Below are 13282 nucleotides of genomic sequence, written 5' to 3'. Positions count from 1 at the left end.
CCAAGGCATATTATCATTAAGACTCTAAACATTGACACCAAGGAAAAAATCCTAAAAGCAGCTAGGGAAAAACAGCATACCACTTTCAAAGGAAACCCCATCAGAATTACTTCAGACTTCTCAATGGAAACCCTGAAAGCTAGAAGGGCCTGGAATGATACTCTCCAAACGCTAAGAAACTATGGCTTTCAACCTAAACTACTCTACCCAGCAAAAGTCTCCCTTATAATAGATGGTGAAAGGAAAACTTTCCATGATAAAACTCAGCTTTACAATTATATGAACACAAAACCAAACCTACAGAAAGTACTCCAGGAAATTCTCCACAGAGAGGAAACAAATAACCAAACACAAATGCCTACAAGAAGAAGATCACAGCAATCAAACCCAGAGTAGATACAAAAAAAAAAAAAAAAAAAAAAAATTCCATGGAAATGCCAACACACCTCTACCACCACAAAATGACAGGGATCAAATCAAATCTCACAGTCATCACCCTAAACATTAATGGCCTTAATTCACCCATCAAGAGACACAGGCTAACAGGGTGGATCAAAAAATTAGACCCCTCAATCTGCTGCCTTCAAGAAACCCACCTTACCACTAAAGACAGAAACCTCCTCAGGGTGAAAGGGTGGAAAACAATATTCCAAGCAAATGGGACTAAGAAACAAGCAGGTGTAGCTATATTAATATCAGATAAAGTTGACTTCAAACCAAAAACAATCAAAAAAGACAAAGAAGGCTACTTCCTACTTGTAAAGGGAACAATCCATCAAGAGGATATTACAATCATAAATCTGTATGCACCAAACACAGGGGCACCGCAGTTCATAAAACAAAACCTACTTGACAATAAAACAGAAATAACCACCAACACCATCATAGCTGGGGACTTTAACACACCATTATCAGTAATAGACAGATCATCCAAACAGAAGCTCAACAGGGAAGTAAGAGAGCTCAACAAAACCATAGAGCACTTAGACCTAACAGACATCTACAGAACTTTCCACCCCAAATCCACAGACTACACATTCTTCTCAGCAGCCCATGGAACATTCTCTAAAATAGACCATATACTGGGTCACAAAGATAGCCTCCACATATTTAGGAAAATCGACATAATTCCCTGCATGATATCAGATCATAATGCTATATTCCTAGAAATCAACAACAAAAAAACCAACAAGAGCCCCAACGGCAACTGGAAACTAAATAGCACACTCTTAAACAATAAATGGATAGTGGATGAAATAAAAAATGAAATTGCAAAATTCCTGGAATTGAATGACAATGAGAACACATCATACCAAAACTTGTGGGACACAATGAAGGCAGTCCTCAGGGGAAAATTCATAGCACTCAATGCCTTCATAAAAAAGACAGAAAAATCCCAAATCAATAGCTTAACCATCCACCTAAAGGCATTGGAAAAACAAGAAAAATCCAACCCAAAGAGCTCCAGAAGGAAGGAAATAATTAAAATCAGAGCAGAAATTAATGAATTGGAAACCAAGGAAACAATTAAGGCAATTGACAAAACAAAGAGCTGGTTCTTTGAAAAAATAAACAAGATTGACAAACCTCTGGCCAATTTGACCAAGCAAAAAAAGGAGAGACTCCAAATTAACAAAATTCAAAATGAAAAAGGAGAGATTACAACAGACATCAGTGAAATCGGCAGAATCATCAGGACTTATTTCAAAAACCTCTACTCCACAAAACTGGAAAATGTGGAGGAGATGGATAAATTCCTGGATGCATATCATCTACCAAAGCTAAACTCAGAGCAGATCAACCACCTCAATGAACCCATCACGCTCATGGAGATTGAAAAAGTAATAAAAAACCTCCCAAAAAAGAAGAGTCCAGGACCAGATGGATTCCCAGCCGAATTTTATCAAACCTTCATGGAAGAACTCAAACCAATCTTCCTAAAACTGTGCCACACAATTGAAGAACAAGGAAAACTACCCAACTCCTTCTATGAAGCTAGTATCACCCTAATCCCAAAACCAGGCAGAGACGCCACAAGAAAAGAAAACTATCGGCCTATTTCCCTAATGAACATAGACGCAAAGATCCTCAACAAAATTCTCGCAAACCGAATCCAACAACACATCAAAAGCATTATCCACCTTGACCAAGTGGGATTTATCCCAGGAACACAAGGATGGTTCAACATACGAAAATCTGTCAATGTAATACACCACATAAACAAGCTTAAACATAAAAATCACATGATCATTTCGATAGATGCAGAGAAGGCCTTTGACAAGATACAACATCACTTCATGATCAAAACATTGGAGAGAATCGGCATGGCCGGTTCACATCTTAATATAATAAAGGCAATATACAAAGCTCCAAAGGCCCAAATAATTCTTAATGGAGAGAGACTGGAGGAATTCCCATTGAGATCAGGAACAAGACAGGGATGTCCTCTCTCACCTCTGCTTTTCAATATAGTTCTGGAAGTCCTAGCTCAAGCAATAAGACAGGAGAAGGAAATAAAAGGGATACAATTTGGAAAGGAAGAAGTTAAGTTAGCTCTATTCGCTGATGACATGATTGTATATGTAAGAGACCCGAGAGACTCCATCCCAAAACTCCCGAAGGTGATTAACTCCTATAGCAAAGTAGCAGGATACAAAATCAACGCACAAAAATCGGAAGCATTTCTGTATGCAAATGACAAAGACACAGAAAAAGAAATAAAGGACATAGTCCCATTTTCAATAGCAAAAAATAAAATAAAATACCTTGGAATAACGTTAACCAAGGAAGTAAAAGATCTATACAACGAAAATATAAAAACTCTCAAAAAAGAAATTGAGGAGGACTTGAAACGATGGAAAGACCTCCCATGCTCCTGGATAGGCAGAATTAACATCGTGAAGATGACAATCCTACCAAAGGCAATATATAGATTTAACGCAATTCCAATTAAAATCCCTACAATGTTCTTCACAGACATAGAAAAAATGATCTCAAATTTCATATGGAAAGGCAGAAGGCCTCGCATATCCAAACATATCCTCAGCAAAAGAAATACCTCTGGTGGCATCACCATACCCGATATAAAGTTATACTACAAAGCCATAGTAATAAAAACAGCATGGTACTGGCATAAAAACAGGAGTATAGACCAATGGAATAGACTTGAGGACCCAGATTTTGGGCCAAGCAACTATAGCTACTTGATATTCGACAAAGGCCCAAACAATATAGACTGGAAAAAAGATAGCATCTTCAACAAATGGTGCTGGACAAACTGGATAACCACATGCAGGAAACTAAAACTTGATCCACACATTTCACCATGCACAACACTCAAATCCAAATGGATCAAAGACCTCAACATAAGACCAGAAACTCGAAAACTACTGGAAGAAAATTTAGGAAGTACTTTCCATGATATAGGAATGGGAAAAGACTTCCTGAATAAAACCCCAGTGGCTCAAGTTCTTATACAGTCACTCAACCATTGGGATCATATGAAGCTGAAGAGTTTCTTTACAGATAAGCATATAATAAACAAAGCCAATAGAATACCCACAGAGTGGGAGAAAATATTTGCAGGTTATCCAACTGATAGAGGCCTTATCTCTAGAATTTACAAAGAACTCAAAAGTCTAAACAATAAGAAGACAAATACCCCACTCACAAAATGGGGCACAGAGTTAAACAGGCAATTCACAGAGGAAGAGATACAAATGGCAAACACATACCTAAGAAAATGTTCATCATCCCTAATCATCAGAGAAATGCAAATTAAAACAACTATGAGATTCCACCTTACCCCAATAAGGATAGCCAATATCAAAAGGTCAAATGAAAATAAATGCTGGCGAGGATGTGGAGAAGCAGGGACACTCATTCACTGTTGGTGGGAATGCAGGATGGTACAACCACTTTGGAAAGCAATATGGAGACTCCTGAAAAAGCTGACTATAGAAATACCAACAGACCCAGTTATACCATTACTGGGCATGTACCCTAAAACCTTCAAACCAAAAGCCAGAGAGATTTGCTCAACCATGTTTGTAGCAGCTCAATTCGTAATAGCTAAATGCTGGAATCAACCCAGATGTCCATCATTAGAAGAATGGATAACAAAGATGTGGTATATCTACACAATGGAATTCTATACAGCAGTAAGAAAAAACGACATAAAGAAATTTGAGGAAAAATGGTTGAACCTGGAACAGATCATTCTCAGCGAACTTACCCAATCACAGAAAAAAAATCGACACATAGTCTCACTCATCTGCAACACCTAAACTGACTTTGCCCTAGATGCCTTACATACCCAGCAAGTACCTCATGGACTAGACAATAAGATGGATGGGAGGGCGGGGAGGGAATCAAAGGGTGAAAAACAGTAATCCGGACCCAAACGGCAATGGTACCATAAAATTCTACTTCCTAAAAGACAGACCAAATGACTGAACCTTCACTAGTCCCTTACAGGAAACACCTGAACCACAAGACACTGGAGAGGGTAGGATCAAGACTGACCTAAATCTCCTACATCTTCCCTCCCTCCCTCTCCCCTTCTCCCCTCTATCTCTCTTCTCTCTAACTCTTGTATATTAGTTATCTTTTTCCTCAATTTCTTAGTGGACACTGACCTGTAACCCCCACATCCAGCTTGGGCCTACAATCCACAATGAGCTTTTGATCAAAGAAACCTACAAGGTTTCCCAAAACAATGACAGACTTCTGTCAGAGTAATTGATGACCCACCAAAGGCCAGTGGTAAGACCCTATTGCTGAAGACTCCATACGCAGCTGACACGTAAAATGGAATGACATGGCTGGAAGCCAGGAGAGAGTCAGTCCCCAGACAGTCAGCGTGTCTAGTGCCAGAAGGCGCTACATAGGCGACTGGGGGAAGTGACCAAGATCTGTCCAAGCAACACAGTGTTTAACCTAAGTAGCAACAATTAACCGGATGTGATACCCATACAAGTGCAATAGTGGTACACAGCCATGGTGAGGAATCAATTGCTCTTGATTTGGCTAACTGATCCACTCAGTGGTACTAGACCCTTAGCTGGAGCTGGGAAACAAGTCAGAACCATACCCAAACACAAGCCCACTCTACAATATCAAGCTACCATCAATCACGGGGTATAAGAGGGCCTACACCTATCAAACTGTCTATCAAAAAAGTAAGTGTTATCTCAATTTTCTGGGTGCTAACTCACTCTCCGTTGGAGAATCTGCTTCTCTTTTCCAGATAGATGCAGATCCTAAGAAGAGAGCTGCCCCAACATACCTCAGAAGGGGCCCAACTGAAACTAAGGACAACTGGCGAAATAAGCAAGGGTGATGTTTTCCTGTGAACTGGATACCAGCACAAAGGGGAAGGAGATCAACGCAGAGAAAAATCGACTCCTACCAAATCAGAGAGCCAGAGCCCCAGAGGCCCCCAACACCTCAGCACTGAAGCAGACCAAAAATGTACCCAACATGGCTCAGGGAAATCTTGCGGAAGAGGGGGCGGAAAGAATGTCAGAGTTACATGTTGGGTCATGATTTTCAGAGACATTTATCATACTAATAACTGGGGGCTAACTCCACAATGCACGACCCATTTTCAATAATAAGGAGGGTCTAATGGGAGGGGGTAGATCACAGATGAGCCTAAATAATGGTACCAAACTGCCTGTATTTACTGAAAAGAAAACTAATAAATTAAATTTAAAAAAAAAAAAAAAAATCACATGATCATCTCATTAGATGCAGAGAAATCATTTGACAAAATCCAACATCCCTTCATGATAAAAAGTCCTACAGAGACTGGGAATAGAAGGAACACATCTCAATATAACAAAGGCTATTTATGACAAGCCTACAGCCAACATATTACTAAATGGGGGAAAAATGGAAGCTTTTCCACTAAAATCAGGAAAAAGCAAGGGTGTCCACTGTCCCCACTTTTATTTAATATAGTTTTGGAGGTCTTAGCCATAGCAATAAGGCAAGAGACACATATAAAAGGGATACAAATTGGAAAGGAAGAGATCAAGTTATCATTATTTGCAGATGACATGATTCTATACACAAAAGACCCTAACGACTCTAGTAGCAAACTGATTCAGCTGATCAAAACCTACAGCAATGTAGCAGGATACAAAATAAATACACAGAAATCAGTAGCCTTCATATATGCTAACAACAAACACACAGAGGATGAAATCAGAGAATCACTCCCATTCACAATTGCATCAAAAAAATAAATAAAGTACCTTGGAATAAACCTAACCAAGGAAGTAAAGAATCTCTACAATGAGAACTTTAAAACACTCGTGCAAGAAATTGCAGAAGACACTAGAAAGTGGAGAAACATCCCTTGTTCTTGGATTGGAAGAATCAATACTGTACAAAATGGCAATCTTACCTAAAGCAATCTACACATTTAATGCAATCCCTATCAAAATTCCAAAGGCTTTCTTCATGGAAATAGAAAAAACAATCCAAAAATTCATTTGGAATCACAAAAAAAACAGGAATATCTACAATAATACTAAGCAACAAAAATAAGGCTGGTGGTATTACCATACCTGATTTTAACCTATACTACAGAGCCATAGTAACAAAAACAGCATGGTACTGGCACAAAAACAGACATGTATATCAGTCGAACAGAATAGAGGACCCAGATGTAAGCCCAAGTAGCTATAGCCACCTGATATTCAATAAAAATCCCAAAAATACTCATTGGAGAAGAGACAGCCTCTTCAGCAAATGGTGTTGGGAAAACTGGATATATATCTGCAGAAGGATGAAAATAGATTCTTCTCTCTCGCCATGCACAAGAATTAAGTCCAAATGGATTAAAGACCTTAACATCAGACCTGATACTCTGAAACTACTAGAGGAAAAAGTAGGGGAAACCCTTCAACATATTGGTCTTGGCAAAGACTTTCTGAATACAACCCCAATTGCTCAGGCAATAAAACCACAGATTAATCAATGGGACCTCATGAAATTACAAAGATTTTGCACTGCAAAGGACACAGTGAAAAAAGCAAAGAGGCAACCTACAGAATGGGAAAAAATCTTCGCCAGCTATATATCTGATAGAGGATTAATTTCTAGGATATACAAAGAACTCAAAAAGTTAAATAATAAGGAATCAAACAAGCCAATCAAAAAATGGGCTATGGAGCTAAATAGAGCATTCTCAAAGGAAGAAATACAAATGGCATATAAGCATCTAAAAAAATGTTCTACGTCACAAGTCATCAGGGAAATGCAGATTAAAACTACATTGAGATTCTATCTCACTCCTGTCAGATTGGCCACCATCATGAAAACAAATGATCATAAATGTTGGTGGGGATGTGGAAAAAGAGGAACCCTTCTACACTGCTGGTGGGAATGCAATTTGGTCCAGCCATTGTGGAAAACAGTGTGGAGGTTCCTAAAACAGCTAGAAATTGATCTACCATATGACCCAGCTATAGCACTCGTAGGCATATCTCATTTCCTTAGAAGTACGTGCTCAACCATGTTTATTGCTGCTCAATTTATAATAGCTGGGAAATGGAACCAGTCTACATGTCCCTCAACAGATGAGTGGATAATGAAGATGTGGCACATTTATACAATGGAGTTCTACTCAGCGGTAAAGAAAAATGAAGTTATGAAATTTGCAGAAAAATGGATGGACCTGGAAAGGATTATACCAAGTGAGGTAACCCAGGTCCAGAAAGCCAAGCGCCACATGTTCTCTCTCATATGTGGATCCTAGCTACAGATGATTGGGTTTCTGCTTGAGAAGGAAAATACTTGGTAGCAGAGGCCAGTAAGTTAAAAAGGAGACATAAAGGGAAGAGAAAGGAAGGGAGGAGGATACGTAATAGGTTGATATTGTATATGTGTAAGTACAATGATTATAATGGGGAGGTAATATGATGGAGAATGGAATTTCAAAGGGGAAAGTGTGGGGGTGGGGAGGGAGGGAATTACCATGGGATATTTTTTCATAATCATGGAAAATGTTAATAAAAATTTAAAAATTAAAAAAAAAAACACTGAGGGCTGCAGAGATGGCTTTAGCATTAAGGCACTTGCCTGTAAAGTGTAAGGACTCATATTCGACTCTTCAGGTCCCACGTAAACCAGACACACGGTGGCATAAGCATGCAATATCGCACATGTGCACAAGGGGACACATGCATATAGAGTTCAATTGCAATGGCTGGAGGCCCTGGTTCACCAATTGTCTGTCTGTCTCTCTCTCACTGAAAAAAGGTCAGTCTGTTGGGCATGCCTCAAAATAAATTTTTTAAAAAAGCACTGATATTTCCCTTCAGACACTTAATTTTTAATATATAAGCAATCTATGATTTAAAATGCCATCTGGAATCACCCATGGAACATAAGGTCCAAATCTGCTCCAGCTCAGAGTTGTAATCTGAGCAAAAGTTAAGGCTTTTTCTCCACATGTCATAAAGAATCAAAATTCTTACCATCATCTTTTCAAAGAGTTTTAAGACTTCATTTTCTGACAGTGGTTTTGGAATATTCTCTATCATCTCTGAAGATGCTGAGGAGCAGTCGTTGCTCATAGATGCTGCCTTCAGGTTGGGAAGGGGTGGTCTCTCTTTCTTGCTCCCAGGAATTCGTATGCTGGCAAATTTGTCCAGCTATAAAGAAAGAGAAAATAGCATACAAATAAGTATTTCCTTTCCAAATATGTATCCAATTCCAAAAATGAAATAAATAAGGCCAATCACATTGTCAGTAAAACTGCATCAAAAGGCATGCACAATAAAACTTTAAATTAAGAAACATAAAAGGTGTTAACAAGGTTTCAGTACCAATCCTATTGAAAAGCACAAGAGAAATCACACAACTGCAAAGATTACTTCAGATCTTAAAATCACAAACTTCTTGATTTGAGATTCTAGTGACCATGACCTGTGCTTATAGATAAGCAAGCTCAACAGTTTTACAAAGAAACTTGGCTGGCAGTGGTGGCACCAGTTGGCACTCAGTGACCTGAGTAGTCCACCTCCTGGCCCTTGCTGAGTGACCTTATTTGGACTATCACCTAGGGGAGCAAAGACCATGGTTTTGGAATTCTAAAACGCAAGTCCTACTTATATCTTCATAGCCTGATGGTTCATTTCTCTTTGCTCAAGATGGTCTATATTTGAGCTTCTTAAACAAAACATGTTGTATTACGGACTTAGGAATATCTTAGCTTTCTGTTTTAATGGAATTTCTCCTACAGCTAGATGAAATATCTGACTGAAAATGCATCCATGTTAATTTTTTCACTCTATCAAAATTGCTGTATATCCTTTCAAAGAATTTAGATTCATATTTCAAGACTCATACGATGTCAGTAATTAAAAGGGTAAGACATCTTTAAATGTATTTAAACAACATAATCAATGATTCTACAAATGAGTTAATCACTGTGGTATGTACTAGCATATTGTTTTCTTCCCATAAATATACACACACATATCTACATCACACATATGGAACAGAATTGTATTATTCATTACTTACCTTTATTAAGTTAAATATTAAATTGAAGTTTCACTAGCCAGATTTCAAGTCTTCAAGAATTATTAGGTAGCTAGTGGCTACTATACTGATAAAGCCATGTTTAAAGTATTCCCATTATCACAGCAAGATCTATTAAAAAGTGCTAGTAGTGGGCGGGAGAGATAGCTCAGCAGTTAAGGCACATGCCTGCAAAGCCTAAGAACCTGGATTCAATTCCCCAATACCCATTTAAAGCCAGATGCACAAAGTGGTGCATGTGTCTGGAGTTCATTTGCAGTGGCTAGAGCCATGGTATTCTCTCTCTCTGTCTCTGTCTCTCTGTCTCTCTCTGTGTGTGTATGTGTGTTTGTGTGTGTGTGTGTGAGAGAGAGAGAGAGAGAGTCTGTCTGTCTGTCTGTCTGTCTGTCTGTCTGTCTGTCTGTCTGATTTCCTGAGGGAAATACTGACAACACATCCCATTCCATCCACTATCCAAAAGCTAGAACCATATTTCAGTCCATAGAGCATTTCCTGAAGAAATGGCAAGCCAAAAATGGAAATGGAAACATAAAAGACAACTTGGTATTAATGCTAAAAATGGACATTGGAACTTCAAAGCAGAAAGCTATCTGAGTTTTGAGAGTTGGTAATTTAGTCAGACTTCTTAAATCATTATACTATCTCATTTTAATAAATCCTTCTGTGATAATGAAGATATTTTAAATATGGTTTTACCCATAGAACAAATGGACTTGACAGACATCAATAGAATATTCCACCTACCTTAATTCTACTGAATACACATTCTTCTCCGAAGCTCATGGAACCTTCACCATGAGATGTGCTACCTCTACCACAACTTCCAGTGCCCAGGAGAAATTGCAAAGGAAGTGGTGACATGAATACTGCTCTCTCTGCTACCCTGAGAACCAGTTCCAGGGTGATGGTAACAGACATGATCAATCAAACCCATCAACACCGAAATCCAGAGGTTACAGAGAATCAACACAAAATCAGACTGCCAACAGGCCTGCCATGGCTCAAGGAACATGGAAGAGGGAGCAGAAAGACTGTAAGAATCAGAATGGGTAGGAATGGCCTGAAGCACAGTACCTCCACCCCCACCCCACAGAGACTGACTGAGGCCCACAGTGAATACCATAACCCCACTGAGGAGGATCCCCAGGGTAACAGGTGCAGGGGTGAAATGACGAGAGTATATCCTTCTATAATATATGTAAAAAAAAAATTTAATTAAAAATAAAATAGACTGCCAAATTTTCAATGATGCTCAGGTCACAGGCACTGAACAATCAGATTCTCAATGACACTCATGTCGCAGACAGTGCAAACAGGTGAAACCACACAAGAGCTTACTGGAAACTGAAGGAAGCAGCAAAGCCCCACCCCAGCTCAACCCTCTATCTCCACCCTGCAAGAATGCAGGATCTTTCTGAGAAGAAATATTGGTGGCAGCCAGGCATGGTGGTGCACGCCTTTAATCCCAGCACTCGGGAGGCAGAGGTAGGAGGATTGCCGTGAGTTCAAGGCCATCCTAAGACTACAGAGTTAATTCCAGGTCAGCCTGGATCAGAGTGAGACCCTACCTCGAAAAAAAAAAAAAAGAAATATTGGTGGCTTCAGTTTTCAATGTACTTCAATAAAACATCAACTACATAGTCAAAAATTGCTAAGCACACAACAGAGCATGAAAATGTGACCAACAGTCAAAAAGCAAACCAGACATGGCCCAGATATTGGAATTTTCAGACAAGTGCTTAAAAATATGACTAATGAAAAATGCTGAAGGGTTTAATAAAAAGAGTAGATTAGATAACACCCAAGAGAGATGGAAAATTTATTTCTGCAGCAAAGTCACAGAAACTACCTTTCAAAAAAGTCCTATAGGAAAAGAAGTCTTCATTAGATGTTCTTATTAATTTTTAGGTCAGCATACAAAGTATTGAGTTCCATCATGACATCTTTATACATATGCATCATTACACTTTGTTCTCAGCCACTCTCCTTCTCCACAACCCTCTTCTAAGCCCCTTCCCATTAGCTTGTTCTGTATCTTCCAGTTAGTTCCCCTGTATTTTCCTTTTACATGCAGTCTATTACTCTATTTTCCACCACCCTTACTCTTCTTCCCCTCCCACGATCTCTCATTCCATAGCCTAAAAACACAAACACACACACACACACACACACACACACAGAGAAGGAATTTTAAATTTAGGTTTACATGAGAGAAGACATACACTTTTTGTATCTGGCTTGTTTCTGTTAACATAATGATTTCCATTTACATCTATTTTCCTACAAATGTAATGATTTCATTTTTCTTCACAGCTATACAAAAGTCCTTGTGTATCTGTTTCCTGTTTTCATTACCTATCTGTTGATGGATATCTAGACAGGTTACATTCCCTGCCTATTTTGCATTAGATGTTCTTAATAGTCACCCATATATGGCAGAGGACAGACTTCACTGAAGCTAAAAACTGATGGATATAAAGTACCAAAGAGACAGGTAGGGGAATGGAAAGCAGTAACCATGATCTGAACTACAATATGAAATGCTGTTACCCAAGAGTAACTGGGTCCAAAAGAAGAGGGTAATAGCTCAAAAGAAATATTTCAAGAAACAGATTGAGAAAATTGATTTTAAAGATAAATATCAAGTCATAGATCCAAGAAGCTCAGTTAAAAGAAAACAGAATGACAAAACAACTAAAGACATAAAAATCCACAAACTTAAGCATTTAATAGTCAAGTTGCTGAAGAATAAAAATAAAGGAGACATCATAGAAGTGTAGATAAAAAGAAGAGATGTATTAAACAGGAGAAAAATAATCTGATAGCTAATTGCTCATTAGACACAAAGGCAGTGATGTTAAAAGACAAATGATCCTGAGCTACAGTGAAACCCTACCTCAAAAAACCAAAAAAAGAAAAAAAGAAAAAAAAGACAAATGAATGGCATCTTTAGTGTATGAAGTAAACTCATTTATAATTCACTATCAGAAATCCCTTAAAAGAAAGACACTTTCAGACAGACAAAAGCTGAAAGAATCTGTCTCCAGTGTACCTGTGCTCCCAAAAATACTAAAGTAGTTTTTAAGACTACAGGGAAATGATCCTACATTGAATTATGGATCTACAAAGAGGAATGAAGAACACTGGGGAAAGTGGCAGAAAGATGCAGGTGAGGCAAAAATGAATAAGCCACACAAGGCTGAGCTTAAACAACCATCAAGTGTAGGAGGCAAGCACACCACAGGCAAAAACAGAGCCACAGGCAGGCAGCATGGGTACGTAGAATGTAAAATATAAAATAGCAAACACCAGTGGCATCTAGCTTGCCAACATAAGCACTCACTATTACAAAACAATAAAGAAACATAAAATTCTGACAACATGAAATATATCAAAGGTTACTGTCCCTATGTATACCTGTACCCTAATTCTTAATCTTTATTTGAAAGAAAACCTAAGAAATACCAAAAAAAAAAAAAAAAAAAAAAAAGTAAGCCATAGGACCTGGTTATTCCTACCATCTTTGAGTCAATTCTCCAGCACCACCACTACTGTAAAGGAAATGCTGACTGCTGAGTGTAGAGACTGGCCTGATTCTTCTTCTCACACATGGTATATCTTACTTAATATGCCAAACTGATACCAAAGTGAAATTAAGCAAAACATCATTAATGTAATATCAATATTACAAACGTAAGCATGCCAATAAGAGGAAACAGGGGCT

General features: G+C 38.5%; 1 protein-coding gene across 3 annotated transcripts in view; it reads right to left on the bottom strand.

The window, feature by feature from the left end:
• Nucleotides 1–13282, bottom strand: part of Diaph3 (diaphanous related formin 3) — a 530142-nt gene that overhangs the window by 459014 nt on the left and 57846 nt on the right. For all 3 annotated transcript variants that reach the window (XM_045145419.1, XM_004651009.2, XM_045145418.1), the window contains one exon: nucleotides 8490–8666. In XM_045145419.1, coding sequence (XP_045001354.1) covers nucleotides 8490–8666 — 177 coding nt within the window. The remainder of the gene's footprint in view (nucleotides 1–8489; nucleotides 8667–13282) is intronic.

The sequence above is a fragment of the Jaculus jaculus genome, chromosome 3 (genome assembly GCF_020740685.1).
Source record: "Jaculus jaculus isolate mJacJac1 chromosome 3, mJacJac1.mat.Y.cur, whole genome shotgun sequence".
NCBI classification, from domain to species: Eukaryota; Metazoa; Chordata; class Mammalia; order Rodentia; family Dipodidae; genus Jaculus; species Jaculus jaculus.
Note: the sequence above shows the minus strand (reverse complement) of the source record. Positions and strands in the feature narration are given on the sequence as shown.